Here is a 24952-nt window from a genome sequence, read left to right as displayed (position 1 = left end):
TTCCTCCATTTGTCGTTTTGCTATATCAAATATAAGTTGCCTATTGTGTTCGGTTCGCGCTCTGGCGCTATCTCTCTCTCACAAACACGCCACAATGAACAGAAACGTACATGCACGCGCTCGCATGCTGGATTTCTTTATATCCGCTACCAGCCTTTTATGATTAAACCCTATCCAGTCGCTGTGAAATCAGTCTGACCTCTCCGTTACAACAACAGCCTCGTCCTCGTCGACGCCAGCAACCCGACCCCTCGAGTGATCGCTGATGTGACCAATGGCTGATGGAATCCCTGCTTCCTCACATGGCTCGTGGGCGAATCGGAATGTTCGGTGAGCAGAACTACAATGGGCCTGGCTCTCATGTTTGGTTGAAATGGTAAGCTTGGGATGGGATTTTGTCAATTTTATTTGACAGATTTATTTAATTGTTACGTTGTATACAAAGCTATTGCACAAAGTCAATTAAGTTTATTGAAGCTATTCAGGTAAAATAAAATGTATTTGCTTCCCGTTTTGTAATGCATTTCTAAAGTAAGCGCTTAGACAGCAACGGTGGTTTTCCTATCCAATAAACTGTTTGATATTTCAAATACATTTCATTTATATAATATAATTGTTGGCGGTAATGTTGTATGTTACAATGTGTCTTGACAGTGTAAACTCTCCATATAACCATGGTAACAGTGCTACATTTGTATTGGGTTGTTACTATCCCATGCTACGTTGTCAGCTACTAAGTTTGTTTTGTGTAACAGTAATGCATTTATTTAACTGTATTCCACGCTAGTAAATGGCAACATTTTGTTTCTTCTTAAAACAAACCGTTGACTGGCTGTTTTAACACATTGCTGTACAGTATTATGATGTAAGCTATTCACAGCAAAGGTACCTGCATAATAATTAGGTTATTCCTGAAAGCAGGTGTCAACATGGAGCGGTACAGTGATTTTAGATAAACATTTATGCACTACAGCTAAGAACGATTGACACTGACATTCTAAAATATAATTTGTTCTTTTTGAGACAGATTTCTCTGCGGTTTGGACTGAGACCGTTGCTACTGTGATAAAGGGACATCTGGACGTATACAGGGCTACCCTACCACACCCTTCTTCGTCAAGTCTTTTACTTCTCAGCTGGATACAATTGTAAAGAACAAACGGACCGTTATTTGGAATACTTTTAACCGACATTTTTATTTTAAGCCAATTTGAATGGCATGGGTTTTGAGGAAACCTAACTCTGGTGTTTTTGAAAGTGGTCACAAGAGTGGTGGAGTTTACTTTTGAGCAGTCTTCTGAAGTCTTTATAGCAACTAAATCTCAAAATGGATCAAGCAAGTGGTGGAGAGGATCCTAATAAACCTAATAAAAAGAAAGAAAAAGAGGATGAAAGCAAAAACAAAAAACTGGTAGGTATTTTCTGAGTTATGCAATAGCCAACTTCCTTTGAAAAATTAAACTGAACAGTCCGCCCTGTTATTTGACATTCAAGGGTTAACTGATATACAGACTTCCCATTGCAATATAATGTAATTTTGCCCAAATTAGGTAAATTGTTACCTAGTTTTCACATGCTACTTATGAGTGAATCAGCTTTACAACTCACAAGTCCTGTGTTGAAAGCCATGGAAATGAATTTATGAGCATGCCCCATTCACAGTTTTACTGTTGTGCATTAGACCTTTTTAATCAGTCACCTCAATGTTAAACCATGGTGTTAAAGTCAATCCATCCCAGCAGTTTATGAACCAACCCCACTGCTCACTCTCTAGTAAACCTGGGGAGTTGACTACATCACATGTCATTCACTGCATCCCTGTGGTGCAAGACACGCTTAAAAATAGCTATTGATGGGCTGACATCCACAAATGGGAATCGTACTACTATTTAATGTAATAGTCACATTTGAGCCTAGATGGATGCTCGTATTTCACTCAAGTTACTTTTGAAAACCCTGAGCATTTGTATGCTTTTTGATCAAAGTCCTTCCTGCAAGTACAACCTGAGGCCTTTGAAATTGTCTCCATTACAGTAGATAGTTTGAACCTCAAAGCATTCCTGTTGCAGAGAGATAAAGTAGAAAGTTCAGCAACTTGCTGACCCTGAGGGCAGAACAAGTCCTTGTGGTTTGCAGAGTATCAGCGCTATGACATGAACAAGCAACAGTGCAAAGGCTAGGCAGCTAAGTTACTTGTTGATAATAACTGATAGCTTGTATCTAACATACTTTATTTCATTCTTAAATTCAGCTGTGGAGTCTCCCTATCAGCCTAGTCTGATACAGTGTCTAGCGTTGTTTAGTTACCCACACACTGGTTGATATACACTCAGTGTCCAGTTTATTAGGTACATGGTGTGGGGAAAACAAGCCCCACACCATCACCACCAGCCAGGATGGGGCCATGGACTCATGCTGCTTACGCCAAATCCTGACTCTGCCATCAGCATGACGCAACAGCAACCAGGATTCGTCGGACCAGGCTATGTTTTTCCACTCCTCAATTGTCCAGTGTTGGTGATCGCGTGCCCACTGGAGCCGCTTCTTTTTGTTTTTAGCTGATAGGAGTGGAACCCGGTGTGGTCGTCTGCTGCGATAGCCCATCCGTGACAAGGATCGACGAGTTGTGCGTTCTGAGATGCCGTTCTGCACACCACTGTTGTACTGCGTTGTTATTTGCCTGTTTGTGGCCCGCCTGTTAGCTTGCACGATTCTTGCCATTCTCATTTTTTACATTTACATTTTTTGTCATTTAGCAGACGCTCTTATCCAGAGCGACTTACAGGAGCAATTAGGGTTAAGTGCCTTGCTCAAGGGCACATCGACAGATTTTTCACCTAGTCGGCTCGGGGATTAGAACCAGCGACCTTTCGGTTACTGGCACAACGCTCTTAACCACTAAGCTACCTGCCGCCTTCGACCTCTCATCAACTAACTGTTTTCGCTCCCCACAGGACTGCCGCTTACTGGATGTTGTTTTTTTTTGTCGCACCATTCTCGGTAAACCCTAGACACTGTTGTGCGTGAAAAGCCGAGGAGGCCGTCCGTTTCTGAGATACTGGAACCGGCGCACACTCGTTTTGCCCATTGTAACGTTCAATCGAACAGTAACTGAATGCCTCGACGCCTGTCTGCCTGCTTTATCTCGCAAGCCATGGCCACGTGACTCACTGTCTGTAGGAGCGAACCATTTTCGTGAACAGGGTGGTGTACCTAATAAATTGTCTGGTACAGTGTAGTGTTGTTTAGTTACCCACACACTGGTTGATATAGGAGGTGTATTGTTTTGACACTGTGTGATCGTAGGGTCTCAAATGTCAGTTGAGCTATTACTGCACAGTGTGCCTCATCTCTTGCCTGGAATTTAAATCAGTGGGGAATACATAATTATTCGTATTTCACAAACTACTTTGACTGAATTTCCTGTGATTAACTTGAACAAAGTTTACTTCAAAATGAAGCCATGTTCAGTAATGATTAGTCACCAGTGTATGTAGGACACTCACAGGATCTATTTAAAGTGGACTTTTCCCTTGTCTTAATTACAACACTGAAGGGATGTGGTCTCTCTTCAGTGTGGTCATCATAATGTCAGCTCCACTCTCCCTGGGGGAAACAGGCTGTGAAAGAAGCAGGTTACAAACAGTGGCAGAAACGCTAGGGGAGGGAAAGCGGAAATTGTACATGGGAACACGCCGGGTATTTGCCTCTGCCGCTTGAATCAAACAAAGTTGAACTTTTGCCACTTGCCGCCACAGGGCTTTCTGTGCCACCGGAGTTGTCAATCAACTGTGGTACAGTGGACGGTTCTTGCCCTGCTGTTTGTAAGCTCCTTGAGCAAAAGTCAGGATGTAGGCCTACAGTTGAGCTGATCACGTGTCTTGACACTGCTCCATTTCCTATCACTGACCTACTGTAGTGTAACCTGTGAAAGGTTCCTGTACAAGGCCAGCATGTTAAGTAGTTAAGTCTAGTATGACAGCGAGTTCATTCAGTTAATCTGTGGATCAAGGGAGATGATGAGTTATCCAGGACAATTCCCTAACCTTGGCCACCACTAAGGGAAAGAAGATGATCTGTTTAGCCTAACATTAAAGAGCAGGATGGCTATCTGGCCGACTTTATGGCTTTGTTGACCAAATATATCCTTCCAATTATTGCTGAGCCAATTACTCAACTATGTCCTGGCTGCGATGGTCGGGACTCTTCTGTCTTGATGCAGTGGGGCTCTTGGGTCTGGGAGAATCTGTCCGTTGGTGAGCTTCTCCATTGGGCTTCTGCAATTGCAAACCTCTTGTTGCCTCCGGTTAAGACTCTAGAGTACAGGAGCAGCCACACAGAGCCCTGTGTACAGGGAATTACGTAGTGATGGGGGAAGAAATTGATCGTTACATATCAGGATATTATTTTTGATGATATATTTAGTATCGCATCGCTTTGACAATATTGCAATATTATTTTTGCGCTAGTTGGCTGTACCTGTACCAAAACCACCATATTTTTCCTTCATAGCTAGTTTTCTTCTTTTTTAAATAGGGAGCCAATTTGTTTTCAGCACTTTTATTTCCATGACTGATCAAAACTTGTTTTCTCATGGCTCTCTCTTGTCCCTCTGCAGCAGACATATGGTGAGCAATCGAATCACAAAAAAATCACAGTACCGAATCGCAATACATATAGAATCGTGAGAATCGGAATACATATCGTATCGGCACCTAAGTATCGTGATATTGTATCACGAGGTCCCTGGCAATTCTCATTCCTAGAATGACCGTGACGAGAAGTACAAATAAAACAAAGAAATAATTCCTCTAGCTCTTGGGTTGCAGGCTACCTCACAGTGGGGAGGGGTTGGAATGGGGTGCAATGCTGGAGGCCCAAAACTTGTAATCTCTGGTATGTGCTCCAGCAGAGTTAACTAACGTAAAGAGAATGGCTGTGATTTCTAGCCAGCAGAAAACCCCAGTGTTTTGTGGACTGTAATGACGTAGTAGGACTAGAACCCCCAGGGTCTCCCTAGAGCAGGGTTCTTCAATTCCGGTCCTGGAGGGCCGAAACACTTCTGTTTTTTATTTCTACCTGGTAGTTAATTGCACTCACCTGGTGTCCCAGGTCTGAATTAGCCCCTGATTAGAAGGAGAGGATGAAAAACAGAGGTGTTTTGGCCCTCCAGGACCGGAATTGAAGAACCCTGCCCTAGAGGGTGCTGTTCATGTGGTATTTAAACGTTGTGGAAACGTAGAGCGTTACAACACCACCATGTAACTCTTAGATGTCCTCCAGTTGCCCAGCCAATGCCTTCCCTTCGTTGACTCCACAGCCCGGCCTTTAGTATTCTTGGGTGCTGCCTCACTGCTGCCTTGCTGAATGCTGATGTCATCCCAGGACTCTCTCATTCGGTGAGCTCACTGTGAGCTACTCAATCCTTAAGAGGTCTCAGGGCCAGGCATGTTCACTGTTGTTGCCCAATCCTCAACAGCGCAGCCAAGGCAAAGAGATGCAGGCCTGTGCTCTGAGTGCTCTGGCTCTTGCTAACCCAGATGGCCTGAGAGTGGAGGGAGGAAGTAATCATTCATCTCTGGGTGGAGCCTTCATCTGACTTTTAGTTTTTCCCTCCTTTTTTCTCCCCCTCTTCGCACATGCATGCCTAGATGCACGCAGGCTTATATATACACGCCTATAATGTCATCCAAAACATTTCTCAACACTTTCCCTGACTTTCCCACCCTTGATTTCTTCCAGAGAAGAGATTCAGAGATTGTCTGTGATCAGTGGGAATGTGTGTGGATCGAGGCCAGAATTTAGGGACTGTGATATGTCTCTTTTTAAAGCTGGATTAGAGGTGGAGGTTGTCACTTCAAAGCAGCAACGCTGAGAGTTGTGGTGGCAGGGCAGTAGGATTCCCTTTAGCGTGGGTATCCTTTAGACTTCAGCGAAAGGCTCAGTCTGACCTGTTGAAAGCGACTCTTGTGAGGAGACAAACTTTTAAAATATGTGTTTGTTTATTGAGTCACCGGGCAGGATAACGTCACAACAACACTATCTGGGTTGTGGTTTGTGATGTGGACACAAAATAACAGCCAAGGACAACACCTCAGGTGATTGTAAGGTTAAGGCCACTTTTATCAGGTTGTCTGTCACGAATGTGATGTATGAGTTCCCCCATGTTTGCGGTTATCAAAGTATGTATATATATATATATATATATATATATATATATGAGAGGGAGAGAGAGAGACCTTGATAACTGGAGGATTATGTGGGTTATACTGTCTTAGTGAAATTGAGTACATGCTCGTTTAATGTAAGTGAATCTCAAAGAAACATTTTGATTCAGTTAACTTAAGTGAACAATTGTTTCAGTTAGGTGTACAATTAGTTAAGGCCAATTTAATTAACTGAGAGGCAGAGAAATGTATTTAGTCTACATTTCAGTGTGTAGTAGTCATAAATATCTATGAATAGAGCAGCTCTCAAAAGACGTCAGCATAATAATCATATTGACATACTGACATGTTTTCAGACTGCTCTCTGACTTCATGTGTGAAGCCATTTAGGTGGTATGACTGATGACATGATTGTACAATACCGGGAAATTTTTTGGAACTTATTCTCCTCCAAATCTGGAATTGGTTGATTTGTCAAATACATACTGTAGCCTAGCCCAGTTTCCCAACTCCAGTCCTCGTGTACCTCCAACAGCACACATTTTAGTTGTAGCCCCAGACAAACGCAACTGATTCAACTCTTTGAGGGCTTACATTTTTCTATTTTATTTTTAATCCTATTTCACGTTTACAAGTGTGTAATTTATATGCATGTGAATTGGAATTGTTACAACAATTCCACTCGAGGACTGGATTTGGGGAACACTGGCCTAGCCCATATGTCATAGATTATATTAATGATTAGACTTGCACACATAAAATGTATATGAAGTTATGTCCTAACGTGTTGCATAAATACCCTAGCTAGTTCCATGCCAAGGTATTTATGATAAATAGACAAGTGACATAATAGATTGGATGGGTGGAATAATAGACTGTCATTGTGGAGGGTTCCTGGACCCCTTGATTCACGATGTTAATGGTTTCAATGTGTAGGTGTGAATGGATCAGTTGTATGTGTGAAGTGGACCCAGCATCATGCCTCAGCACTGCACTTAGGTCAAGCGTTCATGTGAATGAAAGATGACGACATGCTTATTTGCAGATCAATGGTTTTGTACTATGAGTTCTCTCCGGTTCTTCTCAATGGGAAACTGAAAGTTGCTGATATGTATTGCTGCAAAGGGGTCATAGAGACCTAGCTAGTTTTCAATGATTCACAAACATTGATTCTACGGGGTTGATGATAGCAACTGAGCGAATGTGGAGAGACATCATTTTAAACAGCTGCTTAAAGCATTGGAGAACAAAATAGTGTATAATTTGCCTAAATGAAATATTTTGGATGAGATTACATTTCTATATTATTTTCGCTGTTGTGGTTACATGGTTTCCGTTCATGTTCTGGAATTCTGTTGGGACTACTAGCTAAAGTTTCTCAGGCTGAAGATTGAAATCCAGAATGTAGGCGTAAAACTTGTCTCCATGCCAAGTAAACAACATCTTACGTTATAACCACACTAGCGTACCGTATGTGAACTTTCATATCAGGCGACAGTATAGGCGTATGACTGCCATATGGCTAGAATGCCATGCTCCTTTTCACCAATGCTCTCTTTTAAATATAGCAAAATGATTAGTGTAGATCAGTATCTCAAAGGTCACACAGAGTTCAATGTGTCTGTCTGTGTGTGTGTGTGTGTGGGGGGGGGGGGGGGGGGGGTGCTGGCTCAACCATGCTGTGAATGGTGGCAGACATCAGGCTAATAACTGTCACTCTTTACACACACATAGAGGGAGGGATTGTTATACCTCAGTGATTCAAATTTTGGCACGTTTTTGGGGGCTTTAGGGTGCACATCAGGTCACAGCTAGCATATGTGAAGGTGGGGCGTGATACTTCCATAAAAAAAATACTGGAAGAAAGAATAGGCCTAGTTCAAACACAGCTAACATGCTATGGCCACCGCAGAGTGACATAACACAACAGTACAAGGTCTAGGCCTAGTTCTTACTGTATACAGGAGCCTACCATATCAATAGTAGTGGATGCCTACATGTCAATGACTCTGGCAGTTGTGCTGTGGTGTTACTGTTGTGGTAAAACTAACTTGGCTGATAGATGTAGATATCAATTATTCTATCTGATACTGCTATATGTCATTTTACATTTTATTATTATTATTATTATTATTATTATTATTATATTTACATATGTAACTGTGATTTTGTATGGTGTCCCTGGTGGCCTGGTCCTCCAATGTGGACAGGGAGGGTCTGTGTGAGAAGAGAACAGCAGGAAACAGACCACATTAGTTTTTCATGCCACTCAGGAAGTGGGAGAGAGGAAGTGGTGAAGAATGCTTTAGTCACGCCGGCTGTGGAAGAAACGTCTCCTTCTGCTCTGACATCACCCTGTCAGATATACAGGTGCAGCTCAATAAATTAGAATATTGTGGAAAAGTTAAGTAATTTCAATAATTAAATTGACAAATTGAAACTCATATATATTGTGGATTAATTACACAAAAAGTGAAATAGTTCAAGGCTGTATTTGTTTTAATCTTGATGATTACGGCTTACAGCTCATGAAAACCCCAAATTCAGTATCTCAAAAAATTAGAATATGACATAAGACCAGTGAAAAAAGGAAATTTAATACAGACATGTCGGCCTTCTAAAAAGTATGTTCTTCTACATGCAGTCAGTACTTGGTTGGGGCTCCTTTTGCATGAATCACTGCATCTATGCGGCGTGGCATGGTGTCGATCAGCCTGTGGCACTACTGAGGTGTTATGGAAGCCCAGGTTGCTTCGATAGCGGCCTTCAGCTCGTCTGCATTGTTGGGTCTTGTGTCTCTCATCTTCCTCTTGACAATACCCCATAAATTCTCTATGGGGTTCAGATCAGGTGAGTTTGCTGGCCAATCAAGCACAGTAATCCCATGGTCATTGAACCAGGTATTGGTACCTTTGGCAGTGTGGGCAGGTGCCAAGTCCTGCTGGAAAATGAAATCAGCATCTCCATAAAGCTTGTCAGCAGATGGAAGCATGAAGTGCTCTAACATTTCCTGGTAGACGGCTGAGTTGACTTTGGACTTTATGAAACACAGTGGACCAACACCAGAAGATGACATGGCTCCCCAAATCATCACTGACTGTGGAAACTTCACACTGGACTTCAAGCAACTTGGATTCTGTGCCTCTCCACTCTTCCTCCAGACTCTGGGACCTTGATTGCCAAATGAAATGCAAAATGTACTTTCATCTGAAAAGAGGACTTTGGACCACTGAGCGACAGACCAGTTATTTTTCTCCTTAGCCCAGGTAAGACGCTTCTGACGTTGCCTCTGGTTCAGGAGTGGCTTGACACGAGGAATGCGACAGTTGTAGCCCATTTCCTGGATACGTCTGTGCGTGGTGGCTCTTGATGCACTGACTCCTGCCTCCCACACATTTTTGAATGGCCTTTGCTTGACAATCCTCTCAAGGCTCCGGTTATCCCTGTTGCTTGTGCACCTTTTCCCACCACGCTTCTTCCTTCCACTCGACTTTCCATGAATATGCTTGGATACAGCACTCTGTGAACAGCCAGCTTCTTTAGCAATGATCTTTTGAGGCTTTCCCTACTTGTGGAGGGTGTTGATGACTGTCTTCTGCACATCAAATACAGCTCAGAGACAGGATTGTGTCGAGGCACAGATCTGGGGAAGGGTACCCAAAAGTTTCTGCAGCATTGATGGTCCCCAAAAACAGTGGCCTCCATCATTCTTTAATGGAAGAAGTTTGGAACCAACAAGGCTCTTCCTGGAGTTGGCCACCCGGCCAAACTGAGCAATTGGAGAGAAGGGCCTTGGTCAGGGAGGTAACCAAGAACCCGATGGTCACTCTGACAGAGCTCCAGAGTTCCTCTGTGGAGATTGGAGAACCTTCCAGAAGGACAACCATCTCTGCAGCACTTCACCAATCCAGCCTTTATGGTAGAGTGGCCAGACGGAAGCCGCTCCTCTGTAAAAGGCACATGACAGGCCGCTTGGAGTTTTCCAAAACGCACCTAAAGGACTCTCAGACCATGAGAAACAAGATTCTCTGGTCTGATGGAACCAGGACAACGACCCTAAGCATACAGCCAAGACAACGCAGGAGTGGCTTCGGGACAAGTCTCTGAATCTCTTTGAGTGGCCCAGCCAGAGCCCGGACTTCAACCCGATCGAACATCTCTGGAGAGACCTGAAAATAGCTGTGCAGCGATGCTCCCCATCCAACCTGACAGAGCTTGAGAGGATCTGCAGAGAAGAATGGGAGAAACTCCCCAAATAAAGGTGTGCCAAGTTTGTAGCGTCATACCCAAGAAGACTCAAGGCTGTAATCGCTGCCAAAGTTGCTTCAACAAAGTACTGAGTAAAGGGTCTGAATACTTATGTAAATGTGATTTTTCAGTTTTGTATTTTTAATACATTTGCCAAGATTTCTAAAAACAAGTTTTTGCTTTGTATATAGACCGGTGTGTGCCTTTCCAAATCATGTCCAATGAATTGAATTTACCACAGGTGGACTCCAATCAAGTTGTAGAAACAACTCAAGGATGATCAATGGTAACAGGATGCACCTGAGCTCAATTTCAAGTCTCATAGGGTCTGAATACTTATGTAAATAAGGTATCCGTTTTTTATTTGTAATAAATGTGCAAACATTTCTCAACCTGTTTTCGCTTTGTCATTATGCAGTATTGTGTGTAGATTGAGGATTTGTATTTATTTAATCCATTTTAGAATAAGGCTGTAATGTAACAAAATGTGGAAAAAGGGAATGGGTCTGAATACTTTCTGAATGCACTGTATATAGTTCAAACTAATGGGGCGAACTCAGTTAAGTCCAATGTGTTACGTCTCTGCGCGGCCTGGCATTTCTTCTGCGCGGCAGTTCTGGAGGAGGTGTGCGGCTTAGAGGGAAGTACTGTCGGCAGGCAAACGTTTGACAATCCTACCAGTGTGTCTAAGCTTTAAGGTCTCCATATACACAAATATATTTCCCACCCCTTTCCTTTCAGACAAACCCCAGATGCTTTCATAGTAGTCTATCTATGAAGCTAACCGGCAGGGAGCACGGTTTAGAAATAACTGTTTAAATCCTGGAAAAAAACTAGCTAGCCTAACCTGAGGGCAGTGCTGTGCTCGCCCCTGGTCACGTGGTCAGATCATCCAAAGAAAAGCCATTTAAATCAGAGCACCGCTGGTCATTGTGTGCTTCCCCTTTTCAATAGTTGCTGTTTTAGGAAAATGTAAACAGCATGACCGCTTTCCTGAAATAACCGACGCGCCACAGATTCCTGCCCATTTAAAGGCACTTGAGCTTTCAACTAAAGCTAAGAGCTTTTTTTGACTAAACCTCACACTACTATCCTTTTTGAGGTTATTTTATATCTTATAAGGGGTGAAAATTAAACAAGTGATACCTCATTGTAAGTTTAAACCTTTAACAATTGAGTTAACCCTGCCCCAGGCCCAGGTGTAATTTAGGCAGTTGGAAATGGACAGAGCTCCATTATTTGATTGATGTGTATGGCAGATTTGTTTGTTCTAAGAGAGAGGCTTTCTTCACTTACATCTTTGTGGCCTGTGTGTGTGTGTGTGTGTGTGTGTGCCTGTGTGCACATGTTTGTTTGTGTGCACTTTAGGCTTGGGCGGTATCCAGATTGTTATACCTTCATACCGACCTTGTGTCATACCGGGATATTCAGTAATACCCGCACTGAACACAATGGGCGCTATTTTCAAACCCGACTGAGCCTTTGTAATCCGAAGGTTAGCAATGCTAACAAGTACATGTAAAATCCCATAGAGAATGCTAAATAAATGCTAACGAGTGCAATCCCATATACAGTCTTAAAGTATTTGCAGGACAGACATCCCAGCTCATAAAGTTATGCTGCACAACAGTGAGTGACTCACAAGTCTCCGATCTCTCGTCGTTGTGTGCTTGTAAACAAATGCCATGTGACTGGGGACTACCGGTAAGCTTCATAACGAAAAATGATGTGACAGGTGAAATGAAGAATGCAATCTTCTTTATCTCCTAACGTGCAGTGCATTCGGAAAGTATTCAGACCCCTTTACTTTTTCCACATTTTGTTACGTTACAGCCTTATTCTAAAATCTACGCACAATACCCCTTAATGCCAAAGCAAAAACAGGTTTTTAGAATTTATTTCAAATGTATTATAAAAAAAACCCCGGAAATATCACATTTACATAAGTATTCAGACCTTTTAAACAGTATTTTGTTGAAGCACCTTTGGCAGCGATTACAGCCTTGAGTCTTCTTGGGTATGACGCTACAAGCTTGGCACACCTGTATTTTGGGCGTTTCTCCCATTCTTCTCTGCAGATCCTCTCAAGCTCTGTCAGGTTGGATGGGGAACGTCGCTGCACAGCTATTTTCAGGTCTCTCCAGAGATGTTCGATCAGGTTCAGTTCCGGGCTCTGGCTGGGCCACTCAAGGAAGCCACTCCTGCGTTGTCTTGGCTGTGTGCTTAGGGTCGTTGTCCTGTTGGAAGGTGAACCTTCGCCCCAGTCTGCAGTTCTGAGCTCTCTGGAGCAGGTTTTCATCAAGGATCTCTCTGTACTTTGCTCCGTTCATCTTTCCTTCAATCCTGACTACCATGCTTCACCGTAGGGATGGTGACAGGTTTCCTCCAGAGGTGACACTTGGCATTCAGGTTAAAGAATTCAATCTTGGTTTCATCAGACCAGAGAATCTTGTTTCTCATGGTCTGAGAGTCCTTTAGGTGCCTTTTGGCAAACTCCAAGCTGGCTGTCATGTGTCTTTTACTGAGGAGTGGCTTCCATCTGGCCACTGTACCATAAAGGCCTGATAGGTGGAGTGCTGCAGAGATGGCTGTCCTTCTGGAAGGTTCTCCCATCTCCACAGAGTAACTCTGGAGCTCTGTCAGAGTGACCATCGGGTTCATGGTCACCTCTCAGACCAAAGCCTTTCTCACCCGATTGCTCAGTTTGGCCGTGCGGTCAGCTCGAGGAAGAGTCTTGGTGGTACCAAACTTCTTCCATTTAAGAATGATGGCCACTGTGTTCTTGGGGACCTTCAATGCTGCAGACATTTTTGGTACCCTTCCTCAGATCTGTGCCTCGACACAGTCCTCTCTCTGAGTTCTACGGACAATTCCTTCGACCTCATGGCTTGGTTTTTGCACTGACATGTACTGTCAACTGTTGGACCTTATATAGACAGGTGTGTGCCTTTCCAAATCATGTCCAATGAATTGAATTTATCACAGGTGGACTCCAATCAAGTTGTAGAAACATCTCAAGGATGATCAATGGAAACAGGATGCACCTGAGCTCAATTTCTAATCTCATAGCAAAGGGTCTGAATACTTATGTAAACACTTGTTTTCACTTTGGCGTTATGGGGTATTGTGTGTAGATTCATGAGGATTTTTATTTTTTTAATACATTTTAGAATAAGGCTGTAACGTAACAAAATGTGGAAAAAGGGAAGGGGTCTGAATGCTGTCCGAATGCACTTTATTGCACAAGTTGACTGCAGGTTTTTACTTAAAAGTTAGCTACAAATATTAAAATTCATTTAAAATAACGTAAGTTTCAATGGTATTGACAGTATTGTAAAATCCTCCCGTGACTATTTCCAAATACCCCGGTGTACGATATATACGGTATACTGCCCAAGCCTAGTGCGCGTTTTTGTGTGTGTGTGTGGCAGTGTATGAGAGACTCTGCAGTCTCTGCAGTGTGTGCATTTGTCTGTGACTTTGCAACTTAGACACACATGGCATTGAGTACGCCTCTCCACGCTCTTAGCAGCTGGACCTGAACATGGTAATGCCTGGTTTCTTACTCAGTCACCACTTTTCAACATAGTAAGTCTGAATCTCACTCCCGTTGGTATTACATTAACACCACTGGTGAGAACACAAAAAATATTAACTCAAAATGTGAGTTGGATTTGAAGGCAACCTTTTACAAACCTGAATGATAGAAAAGTATCAACTTGTCTTTAAGGTCCCAAGGGGGAAATTGTCTTAGACACACAGTACTGCTGTATTCAAAATAAACACTTTACATTAGGATACACACTTTACATACACAATACAAACATGGCATGTTCCCCATGTTTCATGAGCCCCCCCAAAAAATCCCAGAAATGTTGCATACGCACAAAAAGCTTATGTCTCTCAAATATTGTGCACAAATGTGTTTACATCCCTGTTAGTGAGCATTTCTCCTTTGCCAAGATAATCCATTCACCTGACAGATGTGGCATATCAAGAAGCTGATTACACAGCATGAGGTGCACAGGTGCACCTTGTGCTGGGGACAATAAAAGGCCACTTTAAAATGTGCAGTTTTGTCACACAACACAATATCACAGATGTCTCAGTGGGTGGGCCTGGCTGTCAAGTGGGTGGGCCCCTGCCCAGTCATGTGAAATCCATAGATTAGGTCCTAATGAATTTATTTCCTTCTCCCGAGTGGCGCAGTGGTCTAAGGCACTGCATTGCAGTGCTAGCTGTGCCACTAGAGATCCTGGTTCGAATCCAGGCTCTGCTGTAGCCGGCCGCAACCGGGAGACCAATGGGGCGGCGCACAATTGGCTCAGCGTCGTCCAGGGTAGGGGAGGGAATGGCCGGCAGGGAGGTAGCTCAGTTGGTAGAGCATGGCGTTTGCAACGCCAGGGTTGTGGGTTCGATTCCCACGGGGGGCCAGTATGAAAACAATTAAAATAATGTATGCACTAAAACTGTAAGCCGCTCTGGATAAGAGCTTATAAATTGTTGCATGTTACATTTATATTTTTGTTCAGTATACATTGTGCACGTCTCATACAGCCACATACCTATATAATGCTGTTACAAGTTTTGAGTGATGGTGCTCATTCATCCTGCAGAATCCTATAGACTTGGCAATAGTGCTCTCCCACAGGGAAACAGTGGAGGGTTTCATGAAACGTGGGAGGGGAAGAGTGTTAAGGGTGCTCTGGCACTATTTACAAGCCTTGGTCCTGATCTATACATTTCCCTCACTCACTACAGTCTAACGTTTAAGATGACTCCCTAGGCTATAAGGGACCTATCCCTAGTGTAGTCAATATAAGCCTACAGTAGGCTACATTAGAGGTAGAACCGAATGGGACATGAGGTCACCGATTCCATATTTCAGCTCATTGATTAATGAGTCACTTTAAGACCGCAGGACATTATTGATTTACGTGTTTTTATTTTGTTGCTCTTATCCATTAATAGGTTGTATGCTCATGGATTTAAGTTTGTATTGACTGCTATATGAGTGTAATAAATAAATAAAACTTGAACTAATTTGAACTATGGAAATAACACTGTCATTACAGTCTATAATAGCTCATTATGTAATATTGAGTAATGTTGGGCCTTATCTAGACATTTTCTCAATCACATCTCTAAGATGACTCTGTACTGGTTATACGGGCAGAGTATAGAAAAAAGGAAATGGAAATAACACTAATTTGATATAAGTCTATAACAGCTCTTATGTAATACTGAGTAATGAAGTAGGCCAATCTTCTCATTCACTACTGCACCGTGGAAACCTCTCTAGCTACGCTAAGAAATGCTTCATTGGAAAATGGAAAGTCACGGTCAGCACAATAATAGGCCTACATGTGTGTTTGAGAGAACACCCCACATTACATACTCACTTTCTCATCAAAGCCTTGTAATGAACCAGGGCCCGGTTTCCCAAAAGCATGCTTTTAGGAAATGCTTTTGGGAAACTGGGTCCTGGTCAATGGTATTTAGTTGTTTCACTTTTTGACCCAGACACCTCCACAAGCAAGGGATGATTTCAACTTTTGTCCAACACACACCGCCAATCTCATAACATTACCTTGGCCAGCTGGAGAAAAGAAACTGGCCTCAAATAATAGAGCCCTGATGATAAGTAACTGCAGCTTTCTGGGACCAGTGTAGCTCTCTGTTCCTATACACATAGCTCCCCCTTCTTCTCCCTCTGATCCAGTAGTATTACTCCTCAGAGACTGACTCTGTCTCCCTCTGGTACAGTAGTCTTATAGCCTGGACCCAGATCTTATAGCCTGGACCCAGATCTGTTTGTGCTGTATAGGCAATTCCCATGGTCGAATGACAGATCTGGGACCAGGCTAGTAGTAGTATTACTCCTTAGAGCACGAGTCAAACTCATTCCATGGAAAGCTGTGTCTGCTGGTTTTTATTTCCTTTCATGACCTGTCAAATTAAGACCTAGACAACCAGGTGAAGGGAGTTCCTAACTAATCAATGACCTTAATTGATTAGTCAAGGCTCTCTCTCTCTCTCTCTCTCTCTCTCTCTCTTTCTCTTTCTCTTGTGTTAAATGTCTCTCTCTCACTCTCTCTCTCTCACACACACTCACACACACACACACACACACACACACACACACACACACACACACACACACGTGTGCGTCCGTCTCTCTCTCTCTCTCTCCCAATGACTGTATGAATGGACAAAGCCATCGATCACGTGTAGGGATGACCCCGTTTAGTCATCCCTACACGGTCGATTGTTTGGTCGATAGGCTGTTGGTCTACCGAGATTTCTTTAGTCAAGCAGTCGCAAGTAATTATTTATTTTTTATTGTGCACAAGACACCTGTCTGATTCCACGCCTGTCTCAGTGGACTAATCCATTGCGGAGACCACAGGGATGGCACAGTCCATCTCTCTAAGACATGTGATACTGCAATTGTATATGGTTATATGATGTAAAAAATAATGGTGCAACACTATTAAATCTATTATTTTATAAAAAATGCACTTTCTCCCATGTTGGATATGGTTGCTGTCCGCGGTTCTGAAACATAATCTTCAGTGCGCCGTAGAATTGGCGCCTTTCCCTATGCCAAGAGTGTGCAAAGCTGTCATCAAGGCAAAGGGTGGCTATTTGAAGAATGTCAAATATAAAATATATTTTGATTTGTTATACACGTTTTTGGTTACTACATAATTCCATATGTGTTATTTCATAGTTTTGATGTCTTCACTATTATTCTATAATGTAGAAAATAGTAAAAATAAAGAAAAACCCTTGAATGAGTAGGTGTGTCCAAACTTTTGACTGGTAGTGTAACTGACCTAAACGTTTGGAAATGTTAAGTTCACTTTCGCATCCATAGCCTTAAAATGCATCTCAAGTGAAAGTGCACTGTTTAGCTCACATCTGAAGGCTGGGGGGCTTTTAGGATGTACTGCGGATCGCTAAAATATCCTAATGATTATGATCACACTTCCTCAATTCAAATATTATGGCGACACTATACCAAAGATGGTTTGGTATGGTTCAGTAACGTGGGAACCAAGCTCGAGTTATCAGTGTATCCTTGTTATCGCCTGGACTTGTTGAAAAACCTTTCAATTTATTGGAATAAAAAAATAAGAATGACGGGGCAGTTTGGAAAAAATTAATCCCATCCAAATTGTCCTCTGGACTACGGACATTCTGAGGTAATAATTACATAACCAATGTTCTCTAGTAATACTAGTCTCGTGCGAATAGGGCTTAGCCTAAATGTCTAAGAAAATTGAGGAAAGAGCAAACCCCAACTTAATTGTGGTCCTCTGTAGCTCAATTGGTAGAGCACAGCGTTTGTAACGCCAGGGTAGTGGGTTCGATCCCCGGGACCACCCATACGTAAAAATTTATGCACACATGAGTGTAAGTCGCTTTGGATAAAAGTGTCTGCTAAATGTCATATAATAATAAAAAATAATATTAAAAATATAATATAATAATTAGGTCTATCAATAGCCTAACTGTTAAATATGCCTGGCTTTCTAAAATAATCCAATAATATCTACAGAAATAAGACAGATCTTGCTTCTGTTGCCTGTTTGAGTGTTTGTTTAATAGCCTACTGATTCCGTGAGCACCAAGCCTCAGGCAATGGCAAAATGTTGGATAAAGCAATTTCACAGATTTGGCTGTTTTTAATCTTTGCTATGATGTAATAAAGGCTTCAACAAAAAAAAAAGTTTTAACAGACTGGTATTACTTATAATTGATTTAGTGTTGTTTACACTGTTCCTAAAAGGCAGAAAATATTGTAATCTAACAGCACCTGTTTGTCACACACAATATGCACACAGCTCGCACTCCTATACCCTCCTTTTTCTTGATCTCCTTCTTATTGTTATTATTACTATTATTATTATGATCATCATAATAATAAGTAATGTCGTTATTAGTAGGCTTTGTATAGGAGCCTTGTATAACCACCATCAAGCTGTAGGCCTAAGAGCGCGTCCTGTTTAGTCTTAATACCGTAACTTACTTAGGCCTATATTTCAATATATAGGCTACTGTATCAATCAATCATTCGTTCCTGCCATCACACAGCATACGAGACATGCATGCTTTGAAATGCAATCAAGCATTTTAGTTTTAAAATTAAATAACAAAGGGAGCTTTGAATAATTAGCCTAAACAATAAATAACCGCAATTCACGAATGCATGAAACAGTTATAGTCTGCTGTAATAAAGGCTTTATAATTTATATATACACACACACACACACACACACACACACACACACACACACACACACACACACACACACACACACAGTGCATTCAGAAAGTATTCAGACCCCTTCCCTTTTTCCACATTTTGTTACCTTATAGCCTTATTCTAAAATGGATTTTAAATGTTTAATCCTCATAATGACAAAGCGAAAACAGTTTTTTTGAAATGTTTGCAAATTTATAAAAAATAAAAAAACGGATACCTTATTTACATAAGTATTCAGACCCTTTGCTATGAGACTCGAAGTTGAGCTCAGGTGCATCCTGTTTCCATTGATCATCCTTGAGATGTTTCTACAACTTGATTGGACATGATTCGGAAAGTCACACAGCTGTCTATATAAGGTCCTACAGTTGACAGTGCATGTCAGAGCAAAAACCAAGCCATGAGGTCGAAGGAATTGTCCGTAGAGCTCAGAGACAGGATTGTGTCGAGGCACAGATCTGGGGAAGGGTACCAAAACATTTCTGCTGCATTGAAGGTTCCCAGGAACACAGTGGCCTCCATTCTGTATTTTGTTTAAAACTATATATATATAGTTTTGATGTCGTCGCAATTATTCTACAATGTAAAAAATAGTAAAACTGAAGAAAAACACTTGAATGAGTAGGTGTGTCCAAACTTTTGACTGGTACTGTATATATATACATTTTCTCCCCAATTTCGTGATATCCAATTGGTAGTTACAGTCTTGTCCAATCGCTGCAGCTCCCCTACGGACTTGGGAGAGGCAAAGGTCGAGAGCCATGCGTCCTCCGAAGCACGACCCTGCCAAGCCGCACTGCTTCTTGACACACTGCTCGCATAACCCGGAAGCCAGCCGCACCAATGTGTTGGAGGAAACATCGTACAACTGGCTACCGAAGTCATCTTCCAGGTGCCCGGCCAACTACAAGGAGTCGCTAGAGCGTGATGGGACAAGGAAATCCCGGCCGGCCAATCCCTCCCCTAACCCGGACGACCCTGGGCCAATTATGCGCTGCATCATGGGTCTCCCGGTCACGGCCAGCTGTGACACAGCCTGGGATCAAACCCGGGGCTGTAGTGACTCCTCATGCACTGCGATGCAGTGCCTTAGACCGCTGCGCCACTCGGGAGGCCCCCTCCATCATCCTTAAATGGAAGAAGTTTGGAACCACCAAGACTTCCTAGAGCTGGCCGCCCAGCCAAACTGAGCAATCAGGGGAGAAGGGCCTTGGTCAGGGAGGTGACCAAGAACCCGATGGTCACTCTGACAGAGCTCCAGAGTTCCTCTGTGGAGATGGGAGACCCTTCCAGAAGGACAACCATCTCTGCAGCACTCCACCAATTTTTTTTTACATTTTTAGTCATTTAGCAGACGCTCTTATCCAGAGCGACTTACAGTTAGTGAATACATATATTTTTTATACTGGCCCCCCCGTGGGAATTGAACCCACAACCCTGGCGTTGCAAACGCCATGCTCTATCAACTGAGCTACATCCCTGCCGGCCATTCCCTCCCCTACCCTGGACGACGCTGGGCCAATTGTGCGCCGCCCATGAGTCTCCCGGTCACGGCCGGCTGCGACAGAGCCTGGATTCGAACCAGGATCTCTAGTGGCACAGTTAGCGCTGCTGATGCAGAGCCTTAGACCACTGCGCCACTCGGGAGTATATGGTACAGTTGCCAGGCCTTTATGGTACAGTTGCCAGACGGAAGCCACTCATCAGTAAAAGGCACATGACAGCCCGCTTGGAGTTTTCCAAAAGGCACCTAAAGGACTCTCAGACCATGAGAAACAAGGTTCTCTGGTCTGATGAAACCAAGATTGAACTCTTTGACCTGAATGCCAAGCGTTACGTCTGGAGGAAACCTGGCACCATCCCTACGGTGAAGCATGGTGGTGGCAGCATCATGCTGTGGTATGTTTTTCAGTGGCAGGGACTGGGAGACTAGTCAGGATCGAGGGAAAGATGAATGGAGCAAAGTACAGAGAGATACTTGATGAAAACCTGCTCCAGAGCACTCAGGACCTCAGACTGGGACGAAGGGTCACCTTCCAACAGGACAACGACCCTAAGCACACAGCCAAGACAACTCAGGAATGGCTTTGGGACAAGTCTCTGAATGTCCTTGAGTGGCCCAGCCAGAGCCCGGACTTGAACCCGATCTAACATCTCTGGAGAGACCTGCAAATAGCTATGCAGCGATGCTCCCCATCCAACCTGACAGAGCTTGAGAGGATCTGCAGAGAAGAATGGGAGAAACTCCCAAAATATAGGTGTTCCAAGCTTGTAGCGTCATACCCAAGAATACTCAAGGCTGTAATCGCTGCCAAAGGTGCTTCAACAAAGTACTGAGTAAAGGGTCTGAATACTTATGTAAATGTGATATTTCAGTTTTTGTTTTTTAATGAATTTGCAAAAGTTTCAACAACAAAAAAATGTTTTTGCATTGTCATAATGGGGTATTGTGTGTAGATTGATGAGGGAAAAATACAATTTAACCAATTTCAGAATAAGGCTGTAACTTTCCGAATGCACTTATTTATTTAGTGTTTACATTGTTCCAAATGGTCAGAAAAAAATATAAAATTGTAATCTAACAGCAACTGTTTGGCACACATAATACTCACGCAACGCTTGCTCCAAAACCCTCCTTTTTCTTGATCTCCAGTGGTTTCCACAATGAAGTCAAATGTCTTCCACAGATCTGACTTCCCTTTTCCCTCCTTCCACATGCTTGAGTTCGGCTAGGCAAACCGAATGATGAGTGTGCTCGCATACTCCCTTAAAAGACCTTTGTTTGAAAAAAGAGAAAAAGTGGTAATAGTACTGTTTGTCCATCTTGAAACGCCATAGCCGGTATACACTTCCTCAAAATAGAAACAATGTTTTTGATACCGTTCCACTAATTCTGCTCCAGCCATTACCACGAGCCCGTCCTCCCCATTTAACGTGCCACCAACCTCCTGTGATGCACAAACTGTTCCGAACTGTTTCAGATGGGAAGCATGCGGACGCCTTAACTCAAGTTGAAGGCCGACCGGGGTATTGCAGGTTGCCATTAGAAGCTAAATGATCCTCATACTGTAACTTATTTTGTGTGCGATCTTAAAATAATCGGTTCAAGGACATACATCTGGTGTTTTATAAGCAATTATTGGTACTATGATTGTCTTCTAAAACATTTTTTAATTACACAAAGATTGACCACGAAGATTGACATTTTCCCATTCATTATAATGGGGATCCTGTTTTCTGCAAACAATACCTGCAGTACCGCGGTCGGCCTTGCACTCCGTGGCTTTTTTATTTTATTTTATTTATTCAACTAGGCAAGTCAGTTAAGAACAAATTCTTATTTACAATGACGACCTACACCGGCCAAACCCGGACGCTGGGCCAATTGTGCGCCGCCCTATGGGACTCCCAATCACGGCCGGTTGTGATACAGCCTGGAATCGAACCAGGGGGTCTGTAGTGACGCCTCAAGCACTGAGATGCAGTGCCTTAGACCACTGCGCCACTCGGGAGCCCAATAGAGCTTCAATGAGAGAGAGGCGGCAGTCGTTCTCCCCTGCTCTCTCCCCATCTATCACAGAGACCAGTGAAAGGGGGAGCCCCTCAGTCTAAACATTATCTAATGGATTTTATCAACAGGGCAAATGTTAGTGGAGCGCTCAGATGAATCTCTGCATGATCCTGGCTATGTTTACTACTAGGGTCACAGTACCTTTAAGTCACTGTAATGAGCCATTGAGAAGACTCTAACAAAGTTAGGCCTATGTCAGACTTGATTAATTTAGATCCTATCAAGTTCAATTGAAGAGGAGCAACAACATGTAGCAATAGCACCACACCATAAACTGCCTGCATAGTTTTTCCAGTACCATTTCTCAAACACACTGATGTAAATGAAGTTATGCATTGACTCGTTCATGTGACATGTTGTGTGGGAGTGCTGCATGCAAGTCTTTCTGTCAATGTGTCCACAATATTACTGCATTTGACCTTGCCTGTATCTTCAGCTTTGTAGTGCAAGGCAATCATTTTGTTAGATGTGCTGGGGTGTCTGCTGCCTTTCCATATAATGAGGCTGTATGTGTTTCACGCTAGTGCGCGCGTGCACACACACGTAAGCACACACGCTGTTAAGCGAACTCTCGGTCAGTACTCCTGTTTGTCAACAGAAAGGGTCCCTTAGCAACATACAGTACATCCTGGTTTTGTTTACTACTGAACAAGCTGTGTTGATGAGTCCATATTAACCAGAGAGGCCAAAAAGAAATTAGGTGTAAACTGTGAACCACTATGTTCAAGCTGTTTGGTTTAACTAAGGAGAAAGTGTTACATACATTCTAGCAGGTTTTCGGATTCACACTCAAGTCAATTACTGTGAACATGTCCCTGGGTAGAAGGATTTGTCACTTTCTTCGCCCCAAATGGAAATCCAATGGTGAGGAATGCAGACAAACTGTGATTGCAGAGTGGAAGTGGAAGTGAAAAGTTGGAATACTAGCGCTATGAAGCAGACTGGGAGAGCGGGAGCAGTGACACAAGGTTGCCAATAATTGTTAGGAGCGGCACATGGCGGTACAGTCGTTAGTGCCAACAATGCCAGGCACTCCCAGTCATCCTTTGTTTGTTATGAATTACAAGTAATTAAAGCAAAACCCTGATTTCCTTGTAAGCATGTATCCATGCTGCTTTTTAGATGAACTCTGAAAATGCCATCCGTTTTTAATGGGGATTTATTTTCCATTGAGTGAGCAGGAAGGGCTTCATGTGCAGATGGCGTAATGGTGTAAAAAATAACATATGTAGAAAAAACTAGGCCTACTTGAGCAATGTTTGGCATGGAAAGACGTGAATTGATAGTATGTCATGCAGTTGTGGAAATATGTAATGCACCACCTAGTGGTATTACTTTGAGCAAGCCAATTGTATATCAAGCGTTTTAGAGTTGGAGTGCTGACCTAGGATCAGATCCCCCCCCTCCCCCCCGCTGTCCATGTAATTGTTTTCATTATGATCTTAAAGTCAAAACTGATCCTAGATCAGCACTCCTACTCTGAGACGCCTTATGAATACAACATTTCTAAAACATTTAGATTTGCCAATGCAGGCTGGTATCTGGAATAAAAATTGGCCCTGTATCCTTTAAGCCCAGAATAAAGCAAACTCTTGAGTGGTTATTGTAGTCTTTGCATTTAAAAACCCTTGCCAGATGAGGCATACTCGCGATATTCCCCATGCTCAAATAGACCCATAAATCCAGCCCAAATTGCAGTGGGTTTTTCAATTTTATTGACCTTTATCGAAACAAAATCCTATTTCGAAAGCTAAGGAGCCGAGAGCTAATTCGATTTGGGTTATTTTGAAGAATTAATGTTGGGCTATAAACATTTATTACAATGAAAGAGTTGGGGTTTAATAAGCCAGAGAAGCCCAGAGGACGTGCATGGTTAATTGTTATGTGGTAAATTGCATTGTTGCAGTGTTGCCGTGTGATAATGACTGTGCAGAAGTAAACTGATGGTTTCCCCTAAAGCAAACCAAATTGCATTGTTGCTATGTGTTGCCGTGCGATAATGACTGTGCAGAAGTAAACTGATAGTTTCCCCTAAAGTCAAGACGATTGGCTCAACAGAGGTTCCCTTGTTGTTAAATTGATTAAAATATGTTTAATTACCCCATTTGAAAAATGTGCAATGTTTTACACACTTGTAGAGACGGTGGTAGAAAGTAATGATGGGGGGGAAAAATCGCTACAGTTACATATAGGGAAATTCTGGATATTATTTTTGCGATAGTTTGCTGTACCTGCACCAAAACTCCAGTATATTTTCCGAACTCCAATTAGTTTTCAGCACTTTTATTTCCATGACTGATCAAACCTTGTTTTCTCATGGCTCTCTCTTGTCCCTCTGCAGCAGACATACAGTGCATTCGGAAAGTATTCAGACCCCTTGACTTTTTCCACATTTTGTTACGTTTTGGCTTTTCCTCACCAATCTACACACAATATCCTATAATGACGACAAAGCAAAAACATTTTTTTTTTTAAACATGAAATATCACATTTACATAAGTATTCAGACCCTTTACTCAGTACTTTGTTGAAGCACCTTTGGCAGCGATTACAGCCTCGAGTCTTCTTGGGTATGACACTACAAGCTTGGCACACCTGTATTTGGAGAGTTTCTCCCATTCTTCTCTGCAGATCCTCTCAAGCTCTGTCAGGTTGGATGGGGAGCGTTGCTGCACAGCTATTTTCAGGTCTCTC

At 42.7% G+C, this 24952-nt stretch overlaps 1 protein-coding gene across 1 annotated transcript in view; it reads left to right on the top strand.

Moving 5' to 3' along the window:
- The first annotated feature begins 350 nt into the window (after positions 1-350).
- Positions 351-24952, top strand: part of diaph2 (diaphanous-related formin 2) — a 643868-nt gene continuing 619266 nt past the window's right edge. The window contains exons 1-2 of the mRNA XM_084147077.1: positions 351-376; positions 1028-1411. Of these exons, the coding sequence (XP_084003203.1) occupies positions 1328-1411 (84 nt within the window). The 5' untranslated portion in view covers positions 351-376; positions 1028-1327. The remainder of the gene's footprint in view (positions 377-1027; positions 1412-24952) is intronic.

This window comes from Coregonus lavaretus, assembly GCF_964263955.1.
Source record: "Coregonus lavaretus genome assembly, chromosome: 29".
NCBI classification, from domain to species: domain Eukaryota; kingdom Metazoa; phylum Chordata; class Actinopteri; order Salmoniformes; family Salmonidae; genus Coregonus; species Coregonus lavaretus.
Note: the sequence above shows the minus strand (reverse complement) of the source record. Positions and strands in the feature narration are given on the sequence as shown.